Source organism: Nerophis ophidion, linkage group LG16 (assembly GCF_033978795.1).
Source record: "Nerophis ophidion isolate RoL-2023_Sa linkage group LG16, RoL_Noph_v1.0, whole genome shotgun sequence".
Lineage (NCBI taxonomy): Eukaryota > Metazoa > Chordata > Actinopteri > Syngnathiformes > Syngnathidae > Nerophis > Nerophis ophidion.
In genome coordinates, this window is record NC_084626.1 from 38,739,436 (window position 1) to 38,763,113 (window position 23,678).

At 39.7% G+C, this 23,678-nt stretch overlaps 1 protein-coding gene across 2 annotated transcripts in view; it reads right to left on the minus strand.

The window, feature by feature from the left end:
- espl1 (extra spindle pole bodies like 1, separase) overlaps positions 1–21,736 on the minus strand; it is a 29,743-nt gene extending 8,007 nt beyond the window's left edge. Inside the window, exons 1-24 of one of the 2 annotated variants that reach the window (XM_061875189.1) lie at positions 21,556–21,736; positions 21,341–21,426; positions 19,338–19,634; positions 18,515–19,255; positions 17,419–17,520; positions 17,224–17,335; positions 17,021–17,148; positions 16,745–16,938; positions 16,417–16,659; positions 16,191–16,335; positions 15,060–15,219; positions 13,694–13,833; positions 12,333–12,467; positions 12,135–12,248; positions 11,897–12,068; positions 11,706–11,813; positions 11,445–11,601; positions 10,330–10,439; positions 6,118–7,262; positions 5,651–6,041; positions 2,887–3,015; positions 1,686–1,899; positions 1,397–1,590; positions 1,193–1,320 (exon numbers count right to left, since the gene is read on the minus strand). In XM_061875189.1, coding sequence (XP_061731173.1) covers positions 1,193–1,320; positions 1,397–1,590; positions 1,686–1,899; positions 2,887–3,015; positions 5,651–6,041; positions 6,118–7,262; positions 10,330–10,439; positions 11,445–11,601; positions 11,706–11,813; positions 11,897–12,068; positions 12,135–12,248; positions 12,333–12,467; positions 13,694–13,833; positions 15,060–15,219; positions 16,191–16,335; positions 16,417–16,659; positions 16,745–16,938; positions 17,021–17,148; positions 17,224–17,335; positions 17,419–17,520; positions 18,515–19,255; positions 19,338–19,634; positions 21,341–21,421 — 5,340 coding nt within the window. In that variant the 5' untranslated portion in view covers positions 21,422–21,426; positions 21,556–21,736. Of the gene's footprint in view, positions 1–1,192; positions 1,321–1,396; positions 1,591–1,685; positions 1,900–2,886; positions 3,016–5,650; positions 6,042–6,117; positions 7,263–10,329; positions 10,440–11,444; positions 11,602–11,690; positions 11,814–11,896; positions 12,069–12,134; positions 12,249–12,332; positions 12,468–13,693; positions 13,834–15,059; positions 15,220–16,190; positions 16,336–16,416; positions 16,660–16,744; positions 16,939–17,020; positions 17,149–17,223; positions 17,336–17,418; positions 17,521–18,514; positions 19,256–19,337; positions 19,635–21,340; positions 21,427–21,555 lie in introns of both variants that reach the window. The other variant, XM_061875187.1, reaches the window with a different exon arrangement.
- Between the last annotated feature and the right edge of the window lie 1,942 nt (positions 21,737–23,678).

Here is a 23,678-nt window from a genome sequence, read left to right on the forward strand (position 1 = left end):
CACACACACGTGTTTAGGGGGTAAATAAAAACAATTTCCTGGCCACTGATTTTAATACAATGTACATGACATTAACACATAATGCAGGGTGTGCCCCACAAACGGCCATGGGGCCATTATTTTTCTATTGGCCAATGGTATATTTTGTAACAGATCAGTTCTTTACTGTTAAGATATATTATATATTGCACTACTTTGCTTTGTCACCTAAGACACAAAGTTGAGATTTATATGTAATGTTCAGATTAGCTCAGCACTTAGGGTGGATTTCTGCACATTTGTGATTTAGAGTATCCCGACTGTGCTGAAATGGGTTTGTGTTTGGTTTGCGCTCATAGTTTTTACAATCTATTTGCACTACAAAATCACAATTTATTACATTTTAAAATTAATTGTATTTTTTTCATTCTTGGTTATGAAATGTAACGTCATCCGACAAAAGTTCCTTAAAATGTTATATTTTACACATATGCATATGGTGTTAGTTTATTTCCAACATGCATACAATTACAATATAGTAAATCACATATTTCCAATTGCTTATTACATCATGTCTGAAAAGGAGTAGAAAGAAGCAGAGTTTGCTGATCTATAAAAATTTAGTCTTTTTTTTTCCGAAACCCCTTCTAAAACAGTCATTTCAGAGCAAGGCACCTTTGCAGAAAACGTAAAAGGTGGATTTTTTTTTTTGCTGCATGCATTGAAAGGGAAATAGTAGTACAAATGTAGCAGACTATTATAAAAGTCACAAATTGAAGGTTAGTTCTGTATTGACATACATTTGCATCTCTGATGCACAAAAGATATCAAAGCGGCCAACCATCCATTTTCTACCGCTTATTCCCTTTGGGGTTGTGTGGGGCGCTGGTGCCTATCTCAGCTACAATCGGGCGGAAGGCGGGGTACACCCTGGACAAGTCGCCACCTCATCGCAGGCCATCCACATGCTTTAATTAATCTCAATGCGGTTCTCGGTGAAAGCATCAGAATGGAAGACCCAAGTCAGCAGGCTTCCGATTATACAGAATTACGGAGAGTAAATATTTTTTATGTGGACAAAGATTGGTTTTAAAACTCCACAGGTGTCGAAGGAGTTGTTTTAACCTTCTGAGTGGGGTTACTTTTTATTCAATATCCGCGTTGGTTTGACCATGGCATCACGCACAGCAGACACCTATATTATTATCCTTACCCGCTCTGTGGAGGTGGGAATGTGCACAGTGACAGGAGCAGATCCTCTTTGAAGACGGGACAGGAGGATGCTTTCACCCATTTCCTGAGATTTTACTCCAATTACTGACATCACACACACAGTCACACCTGTGGCAGAGCAAACACTATGACCAAAATGTTCTGCTTTTGCCTTAACAGTCAAGTCACTAAAGCTATATATTACCAGATGGAATTTGTTGAATTTGTTCAAGAAACTGTTGGCAGTGGCTTTCAGGAAAGGTTGAAGAGTCTGCTGAGGGAAAGGCAAAGATGCTCTCCAACTGGGACAATCTTTGTCCCGTAGTAATATTACTGGAATCATCGAGAGTGAGGTGGTCCATTTGAGCCGCTAGCTCATTTGATGCCTTTTTCAGCTTCCTTTAAAAAATAAAATAAAATTAAAAAAATACATTTTCAAACCAAAAGTTTCCAGTACAAGACTTTTTGATTGTGTAAATGAAGAAAGCACTTACAGGACACAGCTGGCTAAATACCTAATGGTGCGATGCCGGCTTGTAATGCCCAAAGACTGGGTATGAAGCATTGCGGTAGTCATTGGGTCCTGTTGTCCTGTTGATAGTGCCAGGAAGGCACAGACTGTTGGAAAAACATTGGGAGCGGGGAAGTGCTGAAGTGTCACCCAAGCAGAGCGAAGTAATGTCTGAACATCCGCTAATGAAAGATAGTCTGAGAAAAAAAAAATCAGAAGAAAAAGGGGTACATTAGATGGTAAGTATGAATATCACACCAGCTTATAAGTTAACTGTAAAATTGACATGCAATAAAGAATAAGTTTATTTTCTACATCAAACATTTTTTAAATATAATCTAACAATCTGCAAACAGATGCTGCAGTTTAACGCTGACAAAGGTTGACGCTACATCCTCGCTTTCCTCACGCCTCAAGCAACCCTTGCAACCTGAATTGGCTGCAGTACCCTGGTTCAAGTCTCACTGCTTTCATTTAGCACTTGTGTGAGGATTGCATTAAATAATTTACTCTTCTTTATTATGAGCATCAAAACATTGTTGAATGTGTTTGCCTTTATGGATTATTTTTAGTCTTTCTAGTCATTTCTTTTAAAAAAGTCAACCCATCCACTGTCTTTCCGGGACCTCCCATGAAGAAAAACCAAAAGACCACCTCATGTTTCTTAGAAGCAGTAATACAATGTGGAATCCAATATTTAAAAAAAGTGTAATTTCTAAATAAATAAAAAAAACAAAAAAATCCATAAGCCTCTAAAAATTGTTCCTTTGTGTGGGAAAAAAAAAAATAGTCCCAAAGAATCATGATATGTTAATTGGGATCAATAAAGGAATGAGCGAGACTTATTTGTACCAAGACATTTTAGAGAGTTGTATGGATTAAATTTGGTTTGTCCAGTGGTTTTAATAAGTCATTGTCCCACTCGTTATTTCCATACACAATGTGATTGTAGTCAGACTCATATAGGTCATCGCTATATAAGTAATACTCTAAATTCTAGCTCCGAAGTTTATTCAACTCAATGAGGAAAAAAGGTCTTACACTATCTAGATTTCACACAATACAGAATAACAAAATAAAACTCCACTTATATATTTATAGCAGCAGAATATTTTGTCTCTTGAAACTAATGGCTGTTTTGTATTTTTTTTTTATTTTTATTAATTGCATCCATAAAGCCTTACCTGTCTTTTCATCAGAGTGAGGAAGATGAGTTTGAGATCCTTTCACTTTACATCCACCCCTCTGGTCAAGCAAGTCACCACTCTCCAAACCGCAAAACCAATCCCTCCGCAAGACCTCAAACTCGATTTCTTAAGAGAAAATAACACAAGTATAAGTGTGATTAAATTCTTGACAGTTTCTTGCTATAGCTTTGCATAGGCACTAATTTTACAATTGATAAGCCTCTACTTTTACATTTCCTTAGAATACTACGCTATCTACCCATCAATCCACCCATTTTCTACCGCTTGTTCCTCTCCAGGTAAAGGGGGTGGCTGAGGCCTAACCCGGCTGCCTTCAGGCGGTGTACACACTGAACAGATCGCCCCCTCATTGCAGGGCTAACACAGAATAACATTTACACGTTATGCTAAGATTGTAAATTACCGGTGTCTGTTATGTTTTCATCATGCTTCAGAGTTTCTGTTAAGTGCTAAACATAAACCCAGCAGTCATTTCACCTGAGGTCGTTACAGTCCACATTGCCCCGACCCTTAAAAGAAAAGTGTTGTGTAATATTTTCTCAACATTTGTTTGTTTATCTGCTAAGGGCTCAGCATGAACTCAGTCCAGTGATTTCACCTGTGGCTGTTATGGTCCACTTGCATCAGTTCCAGTTGATTAAACACACTAACTGATTAAACAAAAGGAGGCATGGGGATGTTTTGATCTTTTTAATTTTGTCAAAGTCTGATTAAACTTGTAGATGTGAAGACGTTATACTACGTAAAACCGCCTGCATCTCACCTTTGAAAGAGGTCATGAGGCATAGTCGTATTAAGGAGAGACGGCGGGGTGAGCAGATAGTTTAGCCGATGATCATAAGGCAGCGCACTCCCCCCAAATTATAAACACCTCCCAGTCCTCTCCAACTCAACTCCTTGTAACATCACAATGAGCCTGTTGACGTTCTAGAAACACAAGCGGCCGCTCAGTTCGCTCGCAGTCCTTGAGGTGAAGGCTAATTAGGTTTTAGTACGTTAGCTCACTGTGCGGTGTGCATGCGTGCGCATGAGTGTGTGCGCGCCCCAAATGAAACGTACAGCAAAGCCCTGTCTGAGAGAAGGACAAGCATTATTGTGAAGTGAATTATATTTATATAGCGCTTTTCTCTAGTGACTCAAAGCGCTTTTACATAGTGAAACCCAATATCTAAGTTACATTTAAACCAGTGTGGGTGGCACTGGGAGCAGGTGGGAAAAGTGTCTTGCCCAAGGACACAACAGCAGTGACTAGGATGGCGGAGGCTGGAATCGAACCTGGAACCCTCAAGTTGCTGGCACGGCCGCTTTACCAACCGAGCTATGCTGCCCCATATTATTGACCTACAGATAACAACCAAGTTAATTCACTTTACCTTTTTCTGTGTTGATTGAGCTGTTGAAGCAGCGAAAAATGTCATGTTAAATGAACAGTTTCCTGAAGCTGTCTGATAGTTTACATAATTATGTAACTGCATCAAAAAGCCTACGTGAACTCCACAGTGTTCAGGGATGAATAGTCTCTCATATTTCTATTGTACTATTTTTTTCAGCTAGTTACATTAATCGTTAATGTAATGTAGCAGCCTAGTTTTGAAAGGCAGGGTCCCTGCTATCACATGTTGATAAAAATATAACATTTACATAAAAAAAAAAAAAAAAAAGTCAACTAGTCTTCCCAAATGCTGTAATAAATTAAGCATGAGTTGAGCATATGTCAATGCCCCCACTTTTTTAATTATTTTTTTCCCCAAACGCTTATTGCAAACGATTCTCAATTTGACTTAGTAAGTCATTATTTTGACTTACTTAGTATCTCAGGTAAGTAGGACCGTTTTGTTTTTACTTAATCGAAAAAATATTGAGATATATATCGCCATTCAGCAAATGGAGCGGAAAACACAACCAAAAATTGAAGGCTTCTTTACACGACGAAGCCAGCCTAATTCATCACAGTCTGTAGTCTATTGTCACCCCAGACTGTGGCGGCAGCGATGAGGCGGAGACGTAACAGCGACAGGCCGAGTTACACTGTTCCTTACACCCACCCAGGCGCGAGAACAAGGTAAGGGTGCGCAAATCCCAAGCGTTTATTTTCTCCTGCTTATCACACTGTAAGCCTGAATTTTACATGGCGATCATGACATTTTATAATGTTTCAGAAGAAGACTTTTCACATGCTACTTGTGCTAAATGATCTGCAAACATTCCGCAGAGGGATAAAGTTCCAAAACATTAAACAATATCAGGCACCGTACATGCTACCATCCCTATGACAGTGTTTTGAAATCCTAGGAAGACCAATGTTGCTAAAACAAAAGATGACTCAAAGACAGCCGCAAAGACAGGCTCGGGGGCCTTTCTAAAAGCTTGTTCTACAAGCCGCAGTGATTTAAAAATGCAAAACGTTTGCCAGAGGAATAAAGCGATCAGTGATTTCATCACAAAAATGATGACAATGGATAACCAGCACTTTACAACCGGTGAAAATACTGGCATTTGTCTGGACAAAGAAACAAATAGATTTAACGGTCTCGAAAAGCAATAAATTATTGGCATGGTTAGGGAAAAAAAACTAAAATGGCCTTTGGACCACACTTTGGACATCCCTGCCCGTCAGTGAAATGTACACATTTTCAGAAGAAGTGAATTCAGAGTACCCGATGAAACGTCCCACTTTCACCATAAGTTATTTGCAACTGATAATCTATCCAGCAGGTGTGTAGCACATAATGGACTTTACCTGAAGCAGGACAGTCCTTGGTCTCAGTATCCGACGTCCTTAAATACTCAACGCTTAGGTCTAGAATTTCATCTGATTCTTCCTCAATGGCCCTCATTTTCTCTGGCCAATCCTCCAACTCCACGCCGTTGCTGGCCACATTTCGGGGTCTTCCCCGTCTTGTTGCAGGCTTACAAATCAGACTTTCATCTTCTGAAGAAGTGTCCCGCGGTAGCGCAACAGTCTTCTTGCGCCTAGTCTGCCTGGTAGGGAGGATCTTCTCCGCAGGCGTAACAGAGACCGCTTTATTTTGGAGTGCGGCTTGTCTCGGAGTGGCTCTCTTTTTGGGATTTTTCTTAATTGGCTCTTTCAGGGTATTGTTCTCTGAATCACTCTCATCACTGAACTCCACCTTTAGTAGGACAGTTGAAATGTTAGTTGAAACAAACACGGCAGCAAGTTATGCAATCATTTCATTAGATGCCTACCTGGAAGCGAGACTTCTTTGTACGTCGTGGAGCGGCAGGCACTATCTGAGCTCTGTCTTGACCTGGCAAGAACTCATCAAAAACTTGAAACTGAAGCTTACAGGCAGTTCTCTGTGTCTTTTGCACGGATTTAGGGGCTTTCGCCTTCTGAACTGGCGTATAGGGTAATGTAGAATCTATTGTGTTGAAGTCAAAAGCACCAAGTTCCCTTGCTGAAAACTTGGACTTGCCCACTGGAGTCATGGAAACCATCACCGGAGTTTTGGGAACCAGGCCCTTCTCTTTAACTGTGGTCCTTGTTTGGTGGCTCTTTGGCTCGTCCACCTTGATATTTGTCGGCTTTTTCTTTTTCGAAACAGACACACTTTTAGGCTCCTTGAGTGAGGGTTGGTGCAGTGTGGTTTTATTGTCCCATTTAAGTTCATTTAAATGTGTTGGTGCCTTCCAGGTCCACACTTCAGAGAAAAGTTCCTCTATTCTGCAGTCCTTTTTGGCACACATGGCGACCAATGAAGCCAAAGCTTTGATTGCCAACAATTTAGCTGTTAGAGTTCTGAGTTCTGGTGAGGGGACTGACTCGGCAAATGCTAAACCGGCTTTAAGAACTTTCCATATGCTATAGAACCTCCTGTGCCCTGGTTCGAGACTAGAAAAAGCCATGTGAAGGTAGACACGGCCCACCACATCTTGCATTAGGGAGGGTTTAGGGGAGCTTTTGATAGGTAAAGGCATGAGGAATAACTCAGCTAATTTAGTCTCAAGTTTGGCAGTGATCGTCTTGCAGCGAACTAATGTGACCAAGTAAAGTTTAAAGCCCACTTTGGAATCTGAAGGGTCCAATTGGAGAAATATAGCCTGCGCAGCTGCCCAGCGGGCTGCGATGCGGCTCAAAAGTGGTTCCGAGCAGCAGGGACACTCGCAGTGGAATTTGTGTGTGAGGCATGACAGCCAACGACGTGGAACAGTTTTTAGGCGCGGTGAGCTTCCCTCATCCTGCAGTATTGGTTCTTTCACAGTCCACCTCGTACTGAGGATTTCCTTAAGGTCATCTTTTAGGACAGGCGATGGAGACATAACTTTCTGCATAGGACGACCTTTTCTTGGTTTGAATTTTACTTTAGACTTGCAATTTGTGTCTGGAAAATCTGAAGAAGCAAGAAAGAGCGAATTAGAGACTCAGGATGAGCAATACGGACTAAAATCTATATCGTGATATATCTTGTAACTCTTGCGATAAAATATTGTTTGGTATGTAAATGATAATAAAACATTTCAAAGCATGTCACAAAGGCTCCTATTTTGGCTGCTGACATATGCAGTGACATATTGGGTCATTTCCAGTTGTATTATTTTACCAAAACTTATTTACTATTAATATTTGGTTACTTTCTGTAATAAAAACTTATTTTACAGTTTGAATACTTTATTAGTTTTGGGCCAGATCCTTCTAATACCAAGTAGTTACAGGGGAAGTACTTGTCATACCAGTGCTGCTTCAGAAATTTAAAATGTTGATTACATTTTTGATCAAAATCATAAATCTGACAAAAACACAGGATGGTGGTGTAATATTAAATATTTAAATGATTTCTTACTATTGGCTCTGATTTAAATATTTTGTTTTTCCCCCCTCAAGCCCACCTGTGACTTATTTATTAAATAAATACGACAAAATATGTTTTGATAATAAAAGATAGATGTAACCACTGAGAGCTCTAGCTTGCGGATAGCATAGAGGATCTTCCTACTAAGTTAGTGTAGCAAGTTAAGCTATTCCTCGTCCTCTAGTGATAAAACTTGTAAGAAATGTAGTTTATATGCCATCATGGAGCAGAGGATTACTAACTTAAAGTGGCTTTGCACTGTGGACGGTTACATTAACTGCTTGCGAGAACACTACATTGCGTTGGGGATGCTTGTAGCTGTCAAAGTTGCAGGACAAAGCCGTTTATCAAATGTATACACCAAATGTGTACAATTTATGTAATACCGTATTTCCTTGAATAGCCGCCGGGGCGCTAATTAATTTAAAACCTCTTCTCACTCCTGCGCTTATTCAAGGCATGTGGTAAAAGTAAGCAGGCGCTAATAATTTTAAAACCTCTTCTCTGGTGCTAGCGGGTGTATAATATAGCCAAGAGTCATGGATGCATTGAATTTCTGGGACATTTTTATGTTGCGTTTATAATGTGTTACAGAGCCAATTTTCTCCAGAAATGTGTTTGTTATTCTTTAGTTAGGGTTCACAGAGTGTGGCGCATATTAGTAAGAGTGTTAAAATTGTTTTATACCACAACCATTAGGGTGATCTGTATGGCTATGGAACAAGACCCCCGGTTTACACACAGTAAAAGAGAAAAAAAAAAAAAAACCTCCGCCAATTTGAAAACGACGGCAGGGGAAGCGTCACTTGTGACATCACAAACTTGTAAAAGTAAGCATGTGCAAATAAATTTGGGGAGCGAGTTTTACCCGGCAGTAATTCAAGGCAGGCGCATATTACATGCCCAGCGGCTATTCAAGGAAATACAGTAAATTCTACAAAACCCAAAACCAAAGTTGGCACGTTGTGTAAATCGTAAATAAAAAAAGAATACGATTATTAGCAAATCCTTTTCAACCTATATTTAATTGAATACATTGCAAAGACAAGATACCTAACGTTTAGGGATTTCACCATCTACGGACATTAATATCATCAAAAGGTTCAGAGAATCTGGAGAAATCACTCCACGTAACATTGAATGCCTGTGAACTTCGATCCCTCGGGAGTCTGCAACAAAAACCAACATCAGTGTGTAAAGGAAATGACCACAAGGGCTCAGGAGCACTTCAGAAAACCACTGTAAGTAACCACAGTTCTGCAAGTTAAAAACTACTATCCATCCATCCATTTTCTACCGCTTGTTCCCTTTTGGGGTCGCGGGGGGCGCTGGCGCCTATCTCAGCTACAATCGGGCGGAAGGCGGGGTACACCCTGGACAAGTCGCCAACACAGATAGACAACATTCACACTCACATTCACACACTAGGGACAATTTAGTGTTGCCAATCAACCTAGCCCCAGGTGCATGTCTTTGGAAGTGGGAGGAAGCCGGAGTACCCGGAGGGAACCCACGCATTCACGGGGAGAACATGCAAACTCCACACAGAAAGATCCCGAGCCTGGATTTGAACCCAGGACTGCAGGACCTTCGTATTGTGAGGCAGACGCACTAACCCCTCTTCCACCGTGAAGCCTAAAAACTACTATGCAAAGCCAAAACCATTAATCAACAACACCCAGAAACGCCGTCTGCTTTGCTGGGCCCGAGCTCATCTAAGGTGAACTGATGCAAAGTGGAAAAGTGTTCTGTGGTCTGACGAGTCCACATTTCAAATTGTTTTTTGGAAACGGTGAATGTCGTGTACTCCAGACAAAAGAGGAGAAGAACCATCAGGACTGTTCTAGATGCAAAGTTGAAAAGACAGCATCTGTGATGGTATTGGGGTGCATTAGTGCCCAAGGCATGGGTAACCCACAAATTTGTGAAGGCACCATTAATCCTGAAAGGTACATACAGGTTTTGGAGCAACATGTTGCCATCCAAGCAATGTTATCATGGATGCCCCTGCTTATATCAGCAAAACAATGCCAAGCCACGTGTTACAACAGCGAGGCTTCATGGTAAATGAGTGGGGGTACTAAACTGGCCTGCCTGTAGTCCAGACCTGTCTCCCATTCAAAATGTGTGGCGCAATATGAAACCTAAAATACTACAAAAGAGACCCCGGACTGTTGAACAACTTCAGCTGTACATCAAGCAAGAATGGGAAATAAATCCACCCGAAAAGCTGCAAAAATTGGTCTCCTCAGTTTCCAAATGTTTCCTGAGTGTTGTTAAAAAGGAAAGGCCGTGTAACGCAGAGGCAAAAATGTCTCTGTGCCATTAAATTCTAAGTGAATGATTTGCAAAAAAAAATTAAGTTTCTCAGTTCGAACATTAAATATCTTGGCTTTGCAGTCTGTTCTAAGAATATAAGTTGAAAATGATTTGCATATAATTGTGTACGGTTTTTATTTAAGAATTACACAACGTGCTAACTTGCTGGATTTGGGTTTTGTATATCGCACAACCCCATTAGAGACATATTTTTTTTTAGAAAAGGAACATTTTACGTGTCTTTTAAAGTAGAGACCTCAACTGATTTGTGACAGTTTTTTAGCCTTACCTGTACAATGTTCCAAAAGATTTCTGACTTTGTCGAGATCAAATCCAGTTTCTTCTCGCTCTCCCTGCATTAATTCCAACTCAGCTTTAACCACCAACAGCTCAGCACAACTAAAATAGAAAAACAGAAGTATTAATAGCAAAATAGAAAGGTAAAATGCATGTGAATTCTAGAAACTTAAAGTTTCAGAAACATATCCTGTTTTTTAGCAAGGACATTCTGTATACAAGGCAAATACAGTTGTAACTGTATGAGGAAATCAGCGGAAGAACTGGGTTAGTTGCCATATTTATCTTACCGCCATAGGGCGCCGTCTCCGAAATTTATATGGGAATTTACAGAATTTTACCTACATAGTCTTCTCTTGTGTAAAACGGTTGAACTTAAGGAGAGAAGACTGTTTTTTTAAATTTCAAACTGTAAATATTCAGCTCATAAGAATTGGTCTTTGACACTTTACACAATGTGATTATTAGAACAATTGTTAACCTTAAAAAGTTGCAGCTGAGATGCAGCTCACCAACATTGTAGTCTGACAGTGGCAAGAATTAACGGGTTCTTGTGTCTCAATATAAAAGTGTATTGAGTGTCAAGAAAAGTGGGATACAAATCTAATCCATTATTATAAAAACACCACTGGTTCGCTTATATTATCATTGGTGGCTTTAAAGAAAAGTTGCAATGACTAAACATTAGATTGGCTTAAATTTTTTGTGTCTGTTAGCGAGCGCATGCCCGAGTCGCATATCCACACATAGGAGAAATCTTCACTTACGAAAGGATCAAAAAACAAAATACGGATGCTATGGCGTCACGCAGAATTTTAACAGGTGAACGAGACCATAAATCACTCCAAACACTGCCCTTGTGCCATGGCAATGTTCTTTTTCTCCGTGCATGTGTGTAACCTGAAGATCATAATGTATTTTTCATATACCTCTTTGTTACAATTAGTTGTAAGATGAGTTAAGCTTTAATTTAATCAGGGAATGTCTGGTGAAAGATGTTTTGACAATGAGCAATTCAGACTACAGAAGGAAGTGTGACATGAACTTGTCCTTTTAAAATGGTGCTTTTTAAATACGTTGGTCACAGTATTTAGAACCAGTACTTACTAGCTGGGCACTTGTAACTTGGTGGCCAGTTTCAAGGCTTCTTGACACTGGAGTCTGGCATCATTGATGGCGCCACAGTTGGTTCTCATCACAATCATTTTCATAGAGCAGTTCAAAAGTTCCGACAGCAGTCGCCATTTAAATTCAATGTTATGTCCTGTTCAATAAAAGGGAAGGGGACACAATAATTAGAAATGTTTGTATTTTTTGGTAGTCCCATTGTCCATTGTCCCATTCCCAACATACTTTTGCCACGCACACCTGAAACATTTATAGTCGTTCCATACAAGTCTTTCCCCACTAAAGTGAGCAGCAGCCTGTTGAGAAGCTTGAGGCTTTCATGTAAAGCAAAATCCGGGCTTTTAAAACCTGAAGTAGAAAAACAAAGACCCCAAATTCGATAAAGCTGACATTTTTAATAAAAAAACAAAAAAACAATAGTTACAACACACCTAGCTGTGTGATGCAGCGCCGTTGGATTTGTGGCAGTGAAGTTGTGTCCAAACTGAGGTAGGAGCTGCAGATCTGAAGTGCTTGAGCTCGCAGCAAATACCAACCCTTACTACACCGCTGCTCATTGGTCTCTTTAAGCACCTCACACAGATACTCTACTCCCCGATCTACCTGTGAATGTGATTAAAAAATATACATCTCATTCATGCAAGTACAGCCAAAATGTCTGTGACTTACCTGTCCAGTACTGTAACAATACTGAGCTTTCAGTAAAATCAGCAGCAGGGAGAGAGTGGAAAGATCTTCAGTTGTTCCATCAGAAGTATTTTTCTCTGCTTGTTCAATCTGGCCCTGAAAAACAATTTAAGTAATATCATGAACGAGAATGTATGACTTCTTATTTAATCAAAAAGAACGGAAAAAAATGTGCATTACCAAAGCCAGTTCAGTGGAACCCAATTCCAAGAGGAGGCTGGCTGACAGACACAGGGAGCGTGAAACTCCCTGGGTGTTGGCAAGTTGGCGATAAAGCTTGATGGCAAGTTGATAGGCCTCCAAAGACTTTAGAGGCTATGAAAGCAAAATTTTATCAAGACACATTAAAACATGCAGTGGTTTGAACATGATAAACTCTAGACAGAAGAGGGTCATAATAAATCCATTCAGGAATGACACTTATGGCACAGATGTGGGACCAGACCAGCGTTGCTCATTCTCACTCCTTTTGGACAGTTGATCACTTGAGCAAAAATGTGTGCTTGTTAAAAGGGGAACTGCACATTTTTTGGGGGAATTTTGCCTATCGCTCACAATCATTATGAGAAACAAGAACACATAATTTTCATTTTAGGATTTTAATGATAAAAGCTGAATATATGCAGGATTAACTACTTCTTTTAGAAGTCAGCACAAAGGAAGGGTGAGACATTGGAGGAGCAGGAAACCGAGGGAGGGAGTGACTCAAAAGCTACAAAATGTGAACTTGAAGCCATGCTATTTCAACATAAATGGAGTGCTTACCCAGCTGGACCAAACACACAACTGTCCATTAAGTGGGTCACACTTTAATATTGATCGTGATACACGCGGCACATCACCGTACAACGACAGTACATACATTTGTCTGCTTGTCTTTCATGATTGTGAACGGCAGGCAAAATTAAAAACAAAAAGTGCTGTTCCCCTTTAAGTTTTAACATGTTCTAAATAACATTCACTGATTTTTTAAAATGTGACCAAATACTGTATGTGGAATGGAATTTTGATACATGGTATCATAAACAATTTGAGGGGCAAAATGGACCCCATCATTGAGTTGCAAACAGCAGAAAGACTTTTTATTCAGTCTCAACGAGTTTGTGGTGGGTTGGAACACCAAATCCTTCTACTATAAATAAGATAACAGTGCAATCAATGTAGTATACAAAAAAATTATACATTTTGGTGATAGTAATAAACGCTCCATCGTTTGCCCACTTTATATCATTTGTATGGCACAACCACAGTCGGTAGTTGTTACGACCGTTTGAAACCTAACATGTGCTGTAATGAGTTCTTGAGCCAGTCTAGTGTTCACCGACAAAAATTGCTTTTTAAATTAACTTAGAGCGCATCCTTAACCACGAAATATTGTAAACCAAGGAACACTCTTATACAATGATAGGAATATCAGTTTTTCTATCCAGTAACCTATAACTTTCATCAACTATATTAAACCTATAAAAGGTGGTAATTATTATATGGTGATGGAAGAAAGTTTAGTTAGAGAAAATAGATGAAAAACTTGACATTCTTACCTTTCCCATCAGTCTGAAGAGCGATGCAGTGAGTTCAATAGAAATGCATGTCTGCTTTGGGTTCTTCACAGAAGGCAGAACCGGAGTGTGCAGAAAGGCAGCCCACTCACTGAGTGCTTTTTCCAAAGGTTGGCACAATTCTGTTAGCAAAGAATCAAAAAATGTGGTAAAAATGTTGATATATAAACAATAAATACATTTATATATATATATATATATATATATATATATATATATATATACACACACATATATATATATATATATATATATACACACACACACACACACTGTACTATCTATGTAGGTTTAGGTTACCAGTTACCCTAATTATGACTATTTCCATCCATCTTCTACCGCTTGTCCTTTTCAGGGTCACGAGGGGTGCTGGAGCCTATCTCAGCTACAACTAGTGATATGGAAAATACACATATCTATAAGTAGTATATGTATATGAGTAGTGGAACCATTCAAAAACATTAATGGTTTATGGTCACAGTTTTCGGTTCAGTGTAAATCTTAATTTTAACACCCCACAATAATCATGCATCCTAAAAATCCAGCAATAACATTTTCATAGATTTATCAATTGCATCATGTAGTTACAGTGCTGCAAAATTTGGTAGAGCTCATTCCACACCCTCTTGTCAAAGATCGATACTTTGCAACAATGGTCTTCATTATTATTTGGGGAAAGGTTCTATGCTACAGAGACACTGACTTTTAAGAACATTTTTTTAACTTCACTAGCATAGACAGACATTTTTTAAACACCAGTGTGGAAAAAACCTGCAGTTATAGATATCTTTTATTTTTTTATTTATAGTTGTATTTTCCAAGAGTTTGAGAGTCACTCAATGTGTCCTGACTGGTGATTGGATGAGCGTGTGAAAGACAGAAGGGAATGTCTGCACTTTAAGTGACATCTTTGTAGTTGATTAGGTATGTTTTTCATTTTATTAAAATTATTGTTGTTTGAAGAACACCTTGTCTTACTTTCGACATCTAGGTAAAAGTTACAACATTTTAAATACACATTTATAATGCAGCAAACTTTTACAATGACACAGACACATCCTCTATCTGGCTGACTCCGGCCGCAATGTTTTTTTGATTTTTTTGATCACAAATGCCTCCACAACTCCTGCTTCTTTCACCTCACATATGATGTGTGTGATCCGAACTACACTCACACACAAGCTTCAAACGGAGGAGTAAAAAAAAACATAATCCGAACGACAAACACTCCAAACCGTGTCAGGTCAACCAAATGGTTCAAATTCCTTTCATAAACTGCTGATTCATAACAATAAAATACATATGAATTGACATACACAGGATTATATATTTAGAAAAATATGCATACTGTTGTGTGCAGCCAAGCTGAAATGCAGGTCATCATACAGCAAGATGTTGTCCTTATTCTTCTGCTTGTCTTCATAATCTAAATCGTTGGTCCCACCAGGATTTTGTTCACATGGAGACTGCCGACGCATCTCCTGAAGCTTCATATCCCTCTCAGTTGCCTAGTAAGACAAGACACAGTTCAAACACCACAGAAGGTAAACTGTATGTGTGGCTTCTAAGAATTGCTATGCCTTAACAAACCAGTTCATTTGGACTGCATTTCAGATCTCAATTACTTCTTGTGTTTAGGGATCTATGATATATTTGGTCTTGAGTCGATACAGATAACTACGTAGTTCTCATGACCAATGACTTTTTTTATATTTATAATTTTTTAAATGTAGATTTGACTCTAGCTTGTACGTAAACATTTGTAGGTAAGAAAGACTCAAACACTAGTGAATTTGAGAATCTCAACCTGTAGATTTGTCCTAACCAAAGATTACATCAGTGTTATGGTAGAGTCAACATGACATCCATAAATTTGTGAGGTTTATTTCCTGATCTCCATCTGGTAATGTATGCAGGAGTAAGGCAATTATGTAGTATTTTGAAAGCAAACAGTGGCAGCTTAGAGGTAGGAATTATGGGTCCAGTGTTTTCTGCATCTCTGATATCGCAATGGTCAAGTGTATCACCGAGTCAGCTGCTTTGTTGCATCTCTGGGCAGCTCTTAGTAGCATTGGGCTGCTGGGGGAAGCAATCCAGTTTGTTCTGGTGCTTTTCCGTCACGTCTTGGCGTTCATGATTGATAGTTTAGCCTGCTCAGGCATACACACATTGACAGTGGAACTCAAATGAATGAGAGCGGCATTTGGTACGGGCAGTATGCCTTTCTCAGAAAGAGTAAAGACACCATGTTCAAGTTCTATGAGTTCAGGGCAGTTTGGAACCTTCTACATGGTAGGAGCGCTTGATTATTTTCCCCAAACAGAATAGGTAGTCTTGTCTCATTGTCGCATTTTTAAAATCAGTTACCAAAGCTATTTTTGATTTTAACCTTATTATCAGTGTCAAGTCACAATTCCTAATAATGGCCTGATAATTATTGTTCAACCCTTATTGTGTTATTAACAAAGTTGTCCCCCACCTTCTGAAGATTATTTTCGAGTGTACAAATGTAGATCCAAAGCAAAGCGTGAGCTTTGGCGTCCTTCAGCTGGTCAGCATTTTCAGGAGTCTCTGGTTCCTCTTCCAAGAGGCGTAAAGCTTCATGGGTAAAATCAACGGGAGTACTAGAAAGTACAGAGAAGAAAACAAATCAATTATAAAAATATAATGAAAGGGCCACCTCAAAACTACAGTATAACTCTTACCAATCAGTCTGTTCAGTGAAGTCCTGAAAACAAACGACCTGGGCCATTTCGCAGAGGTAGACGGCACGCAGATAGGTGTGGGAACTCTCCTCATGACAGATATCAAGCAAATCGCAAAGTGTGTTGTACTGCTCGTGAAGGGTGTCACTTTGCTCTTCTTTATAGGCACGCAGCTCCTCATCCAAAAGACACAGCATTACATCTTCCTCCAGAGTGCCAGGACCAAAACCATCACGTATTGTCCTGTGAGGATATAACCAACGAGCTCTGGTTTAGATCAAATCGGACCTATTTAGGTAGGGTAGTACTTTTTTTTATCTTCACTAACCTGAGCCGGATCTCCTCCTCAGAATTATATGATGCATCCATCTTTGCTTTCACCCACAAAGAGATTGGTTCTGCCATATGCAATTTGAATTTGTCCCCCAGGGCCTTCAGCCACAGGACCACCCAGTCTAGCGCGCGCTCTAAGTGTCCTGCTTTTCGAGACGCCTGCACGGCTAGCGAGAAGAGTTGGTTCAACTGGAAAACGTGGAAATTAAGAATTACTCCACAGCAGTGCACTTCAAATAAAAAAGTAGTGATGCACTATAAAAGAGCATACCCGATCAACAGGGAGGGAGGCAGGGCAGGTCTTGCCTAGATCCTGACACAGGATCTCAACGAGTGTGAAGGCCTGGTCATACAGACTCCATTTGTACAACCCACGGGCTAAGTTGCTCACCGCAAGTACTGCATGGAAAAGGGGGCAAATACATCTGTCCATATAACAAGCTTGTCACAATTCACAGTAAAGACCTACTGTACCTGCTTTGACTAAAAGAGTATCGTTTGACAGTGTGTGGAGTTCAATCATCATGCGTCTAGCTAGGTCTTGGCAACAGAGCATCACTTTGGCCAAAGTATCGCCATCCTCCAGCTTGGAAAAAGACAAAGCCAAACAATGAACACACAAAGAAATGTTACTGAGTTACAGCTTTAAGAAAGAAAGAAGCAATTCACCTGTGATTCCACCAAGCTATTATTGACAAACTGAAAGCCTTGGTAAAAACTAAAACAAAGGGTCTCATGCAGTCTGCTGCAACCACTTTGGATTGTCGTGCTCTGAAAATCAAGAAAACACATTTTTTCATTCTTCCATAAAGCAGTACATCAAGACTATGAACCTTTGGGAAATTAAAATGTTCCAATATGTTAAGAACACACTTGGGAATGGATATTCCCCCGGTTGCCAGCTATTTAGATAATAGTGAAGGTACACAATATCAACTAATTAGCCATGTCGGTTGTTTAATGTCCTTTTCTGACGTTCGTTGTGGGAGACAAAATGAGGAAAAAACATGAAAAGAAAAACAAATGTTCTTTAAAATTAGGAATGGGAATATTACAACTCACAATTCAATTCAGAATTGATACTAACAACCTTTTAAAAACTAATTACAAAAGATCTTCGAGGCTGCTGACATACACATGCAGCGAATAAGCACAAAGATGGCCTACACACCTTTCTAAAAATACATTTTTTCTTATCGATTTAGAATCAAAATATTTGCAATACGGATGTGAATCCATTTATATGAGCATCTCTATTACAAAATACAAATTCACTTTTTGTCAATTATTTGAGTTTGTGTACAGTAGCACAGACAGTTTGACGAGAGCAATACATACAGCATGCAAGTTCCATTAAAGCAAATCAATTTGCAAATGTATATCTGTGTGTGTAATTAGACGTGTACAAAATCTGTATTACAACTTTTAACACAAGATTTTTGTCTGCTACATTTCTGCCGTGGCAAATCTGTATGACATTTGAATTTATATAAAAGATTTGTTTCCAACTTTACTTTTTTAACTGTCTGGACACTAGATTTGTCGACGGGTGGTATGTATGGTAATGCTGCAATGATTAAATGGATTAAAAAAAAAAGATTTGATTTATATTCCGTTGCTTCGATTAATCGTTTAATGAGTGTAACCAATAAAACTTAGTAAAATCGGGGCTACATGAAGTGCCCGTAACTTTAAAAATATATTAAATGTTTGCTGAAATGCGACAGGGAAATGATGGCAAACAAAGAGTTTTGTCAGCGCTAACCTTTTGACGGATCCTTATAATTTGGTTTTGGTGCTCCTTGAGAAAAGAAAAGCAGCTCAGTAGCACAGGTCCACCTAATCCCTTCGTGTGGCTACTTTTCACAGCCCACATCACCAGTCCACATCCTTCCAGGACACAGTGAGCTTCCCGGTCATCGACATCGTGGGGAAGAGTCCTCAGAGTCATGGCACATTTTTCCAAAACCTGTTCAACTTTCTCTGGAGCGGTCACCGTAGAGATTAGTATTGCCGATTTTCCGAGCTCCAGAGCTGCGGCCTGACTTATTCCAACATTTTTGATCTTGCTCCTAATTACGTTCAGAAATGCAGAGGCTGGACTGTAATGCCCAGCTTGACATAGCATCTTAATTATAACGAGCACCATTTCAAGTAGAGTAAAAACCCTCGATGTAATAATGGAATGCTTAGATTCATCATCAAGGCAGTCTTGACCACATGCCCAACATCGAGGTAAAAATGTGTGCATTTCTTGAACAAGAAAAAAAGCGACGTCTTCACTCGTTGCGTCACAACTTCTTGAAAATTCGCTGATAGCATTTTCTGCATACACAGGAGCTTTGGAGATGGAAGGAGTGTCACTCTTTGTTTCCGACAACAGAAGGAAGCGCAGGGCTTGAAACTGGTAGCGGAGTTTGTCTCTGGGATTGAGAATGGCAGCATCAGCAAGTCCATTCCAGAGGGTTGTGAAGCAGCTCAGCACAAGAATATAATAGTTGTCATCCTAAGAACAAAGCAGGATGAAGACTGTTATAAGTGGTCCGGGGATAAATGTAGTGAAAATAGAAAAAAACCGTGGGACAAACCTGTTGTGTTGAGGCAAGCCTAGCATAAAGCAATGCTGCAACATGGCTACTGAGACTGTGGACTTGCAGCGGTCTTAGGTTCTTGACAATATGGAAAAGGATCTTTTCCATGTATAACGGACTGGTTTGGGTAACAGTGAAGATATCAAAGCCATGAAGGGCAAGCTCCACAAGTTTTACCAGCTGACTAATGTGGTCAGGGTCCAGGGATCCAACACTAAGTTGATGGTTGCAGGCTCGGATGACCCGGTCACAATTTGTGCGGCCTCGAAGCCATTGTCGACTCTTAACGTGAGTCTGCAAAGTGTAAAACAAGTTGAGTTTGATCTTAACATTATAAGCGTTTAAAAATGATGCCATAAAATGAGCATGTAGAAGAAAGGAAAACATTTTACATTTAGGTACAAACCCCGTTTCCATTTGAGTTGGGAAATTGTGTTAGATATAAATATAAACGTAATACAATGATTTGTAAATCATTTTCAACTCATATTCAGTTGAATATGCTACAAAGACAACATATTTGATGTTCAAACTGATAAACACTTTTTTTTTTTTTTTTTGCAAATAATCATTAACTTTAGAATTTGAGGCCAGCAACACATGACAAAGAAGTTGGGAAAGGTAGCAATAAATATTGATAAAGTTCAGGAATTGTCATCAAACACTTATTTGGAGCATCCCACAGATGTGCAGGCTAATTGGGAACAGGCGGGTGCCATGATTGGGTATAAAAGCAGCTTCCGTGAAATGCTCAGTCATTCGAAAACAAGGATTGGGAAATGGTCACCACTTTGTGAACAAATGCGTGAGCAAATTGTCAAACAGTTTAAGAACATTTCTCAACGGGCTATTACAAGAAATTTCACAACCTACGGTCCGTAATACCATCAAAAATTTCAGAGAATCTGGAGAAATCACTGCACTTAAGCGATGATATTACGGACCTTCGTTCCCACAGGCGGTACTGCATCAAAAGCGACATCAGTGTGTAAAGGATATCCCCACATGGAACACTTCAGAAAACTACAGTTTGTCGCTACACCTGTAAGTGCAAAGTTAAAACTACTATGCAAAGCCAAAGCCATTTATCAACGACACCCAGAAACGCCGCCGGCTTTGCTGGGCCCGAGCTCAGCTAAGATGGACTGATGCAATGTGGAAAAGTGTTCTGACGAGTCCACATTTCAAATTGTTTATTGGAAACGGTGAGCGTCATGTCCTCCGGACAAAAGAGGAAAAGAACCATCAGGACTGTTCTAGGTGCAAAGTTGAAAAGAGAGCATCTGTGATGGTATGGGGGTGCATTAGTACCGAAGGCATCGGTAACTTACACATCTGTGAAGGCACGATTAATGCTTAAAAGGTACATACAGGTTTTGGACCTACATATGTTGCCATCCAAGCAACGTTATCATGGACGCCCTTGCTTATTTAAACAAGACAATGCCAAGTCACTAGTAACAATAGCGTGGCTTCATAGTAAGAATGCGGGTACTAGACCGGCTTGCCTGTAGCCCAGACCTGTCTCCCATTGAAAATGTGTGGCGCATTATGAAGCATAAAATACCACAATGGAGACCCCGGACTGTTGAACAACTTAAGCTGTACATAAAACAAGAATGGGAAATAATTATACCTGAAGGTTCAAAAATATGTCTCTTTAGTTCCCAAAGGTTTATTGAGTGTTGTTAAAAGAAAAGGTGATAAAACACAGTGATGAACATGCCCTTTCCCAACTACTTTGGCACGTGTTGCAGCCATGAAATTCGAAGTTAATTATTATTTGCAAAAGAATATAAAAAAATGTATGAGTTTGAACATCAAATATCTTGTCTTTGTAGTGCATTCAATTGAATATGGGTTGAAAAGGGTTTGCAAATCATTAGATGTAAATATAAACGGAATACAACACAATTATGACTCTTCTTAACGTGAAACATTTATAATAAAATACAACTCGACAATTGTATCTGCAAGTTTAGTTTTTTATAAATGCAAACCTCTAGTTCTTGGAATAAGAGCTGTGTCTCGTTTGTTGAAGCTGTCCGCTTGATGTACTCGTCGACCTTCAAACACCCCATGATGTCTGTACACAGATGTAAAACACTTAAGTCGCGTTTTGAAAAAATAACTTGGGAAAAATTAGCTAGTCTAGCTTAAGACAAGAAACCACAGCAGCACGACGCTAACGTTCTGACAGTCAACCGCGACTTACTTCAAAGTCGGTGTCCGGAGTCTGCCAGCACTTGCACTTACGTTAGATAACAATATATATCATTTCGTTGTACATAGTGGACAACAATGAAATACGAAAACTAAGCAGCAAGGACGAGGTTCAAACAGACGGGGGGAAAAAAAATGGGCGAAAGCAAGCAAGATCTCGTCGCGCACTATTTTGAACTATTTGCCAACCAATCATTTTGTACATCCGGTTTTCCCGGAAACGTGGTGCATCATTGGTAATGTAGTTTTCTCCATACTTCAGCGCAACGGTTTTTCCAAAAATTAGGAAATTGAATGAACTTAAAGCCATAAGTAGTTATTTATTTTGTAGTCATTTGTGGAGTACTTTTTTGTACATTTAATAATAAGTCAACAACATCGAATATACTGTTACGATTACAGTGTGTATTTTTTTAATTAAATGAAATGGCTTTTCCGAGGAAGGGCAGCACAAGACACAGGTTAGGCAGTGGTTCTCAAATGGGGGTACGTGTACCCATGGGGTTATGTCAGATTAAAAAAAAAATTTCTAAAAATAGCAACAATTCAAAAATCCTTTATAAATATATTTGCTGAATAATACTTAAACAAAATATGAATGTAAGTTCATAAACTGTGAAAAAAATACAACAATGTAATATTCAGTGTTGACAGCTAGATTTTTTTGTGGATATGTTCCATAAATATTGATGTCAAATATGTATTTATTTTTGTGAAGAAATGTTTAGAATTAAGTTCATGAGTCCAGATGGATCTCCATTACAATCCCCAAAGAGGGCACTTTAAGTTGATGATTACCTCTATGTGTAGAAATCTTTATTTATAATTGAATCACTTGTTTATTTTTCAACAAGTTTTTAGTTATTTGTATATCTTTTTTTCCAAATAGTTCAAAAAAGAACACTACAAATTAGCAATATTTTGCACAGTTATACAATTTAATAAATCAGAAACTGATGACATAGGGCTTTGCTCTGATTAGGGGGTACTTTAATTTAAAAAATGTTCACAGGGGATACATCACTGAAAAAAGGTTGAGAACCACTGCCGTTTTTGCTTGTACCTCACAATACGAAAGTCCCGGGTTTGATCCTGGGCTCGGGATCTTTCTGTGTGGAGTTTGCGTGTTCTCTCATAACATACATCCAAAAACCTGGATGCATATGCAAAAGTGCAATATATTTATCCGTACAGTAATGTATTTATTTATATCTGCACCTTATTGCTTTTTTTATGCTGCACTACCATGAGCTAATGCAGCGAAATTTAGTTCTTACCTGTACTGTAAAGTTCAAATTTGAATAACAATAAAAAGGAAGTCTCAGTGTAAGTCTAAGTCTCCCGTGACTGGGTGGGTTTCCTTCCTCCCACCTCCAAAAACATGCACCTGGGGATAGGTGGATTGGCAACACTAAATTGGCCCTACTGTGTGAATGTGAGTGTGAATGTTATCTGTCTATCTGTGTTGGCCCTGCGATAAGGTAGCGACTTGTCCAGGGTGTAACCCGCCTTCCACCCAAAGCAGCTGAGTTAGGCTCCAGCACCCCCCGCGACCCTGAACGGGACAAGCGGTAGGAAATAGATGGATGGATGGGCTTTTGCAAAGAATAGCCAGAGTTGACTGAAACTCTTAGGAAACACACATATGACTATGTTTTGTAGTACAATTGTCTTTGTGAGATTCCAGTCCCTAAAGCCTAGGGTCGCAGTTGCCACTGCCCGGACGCACGTCAGAGCGCATTCATGTGTGTGCGGCGCTGAGAGCACTTCCAGGAGCGCGCCGGGCGCGTGTCAGTCCGGCGGCAGCAAGCGGCTGCAATCAATCACCAGCATTCAGCACACCTGTGGATGATCAGACGATCTGCCTTCATAAGCCTGCACAACCTGCTATCCCGTGCCAGAACGTAGCGACCTGTCCTGTACAGTAAGCCGAACCTGGCAAGATCTATGTAAGTCTTTCTCTCTGTGTTTTCTCACTCGTTGTGCTCAGTTGTCTCGTTTAATCCTTATCGCCCCTTCCAGCAGCGTACCTCCGTTTCCACGTTACGAGATGTGAGTCTCGTCTTCCCGCGTTTCCTTTGCTTCCCTGACTGCCTCTTGGATCTCGAGCCCCGC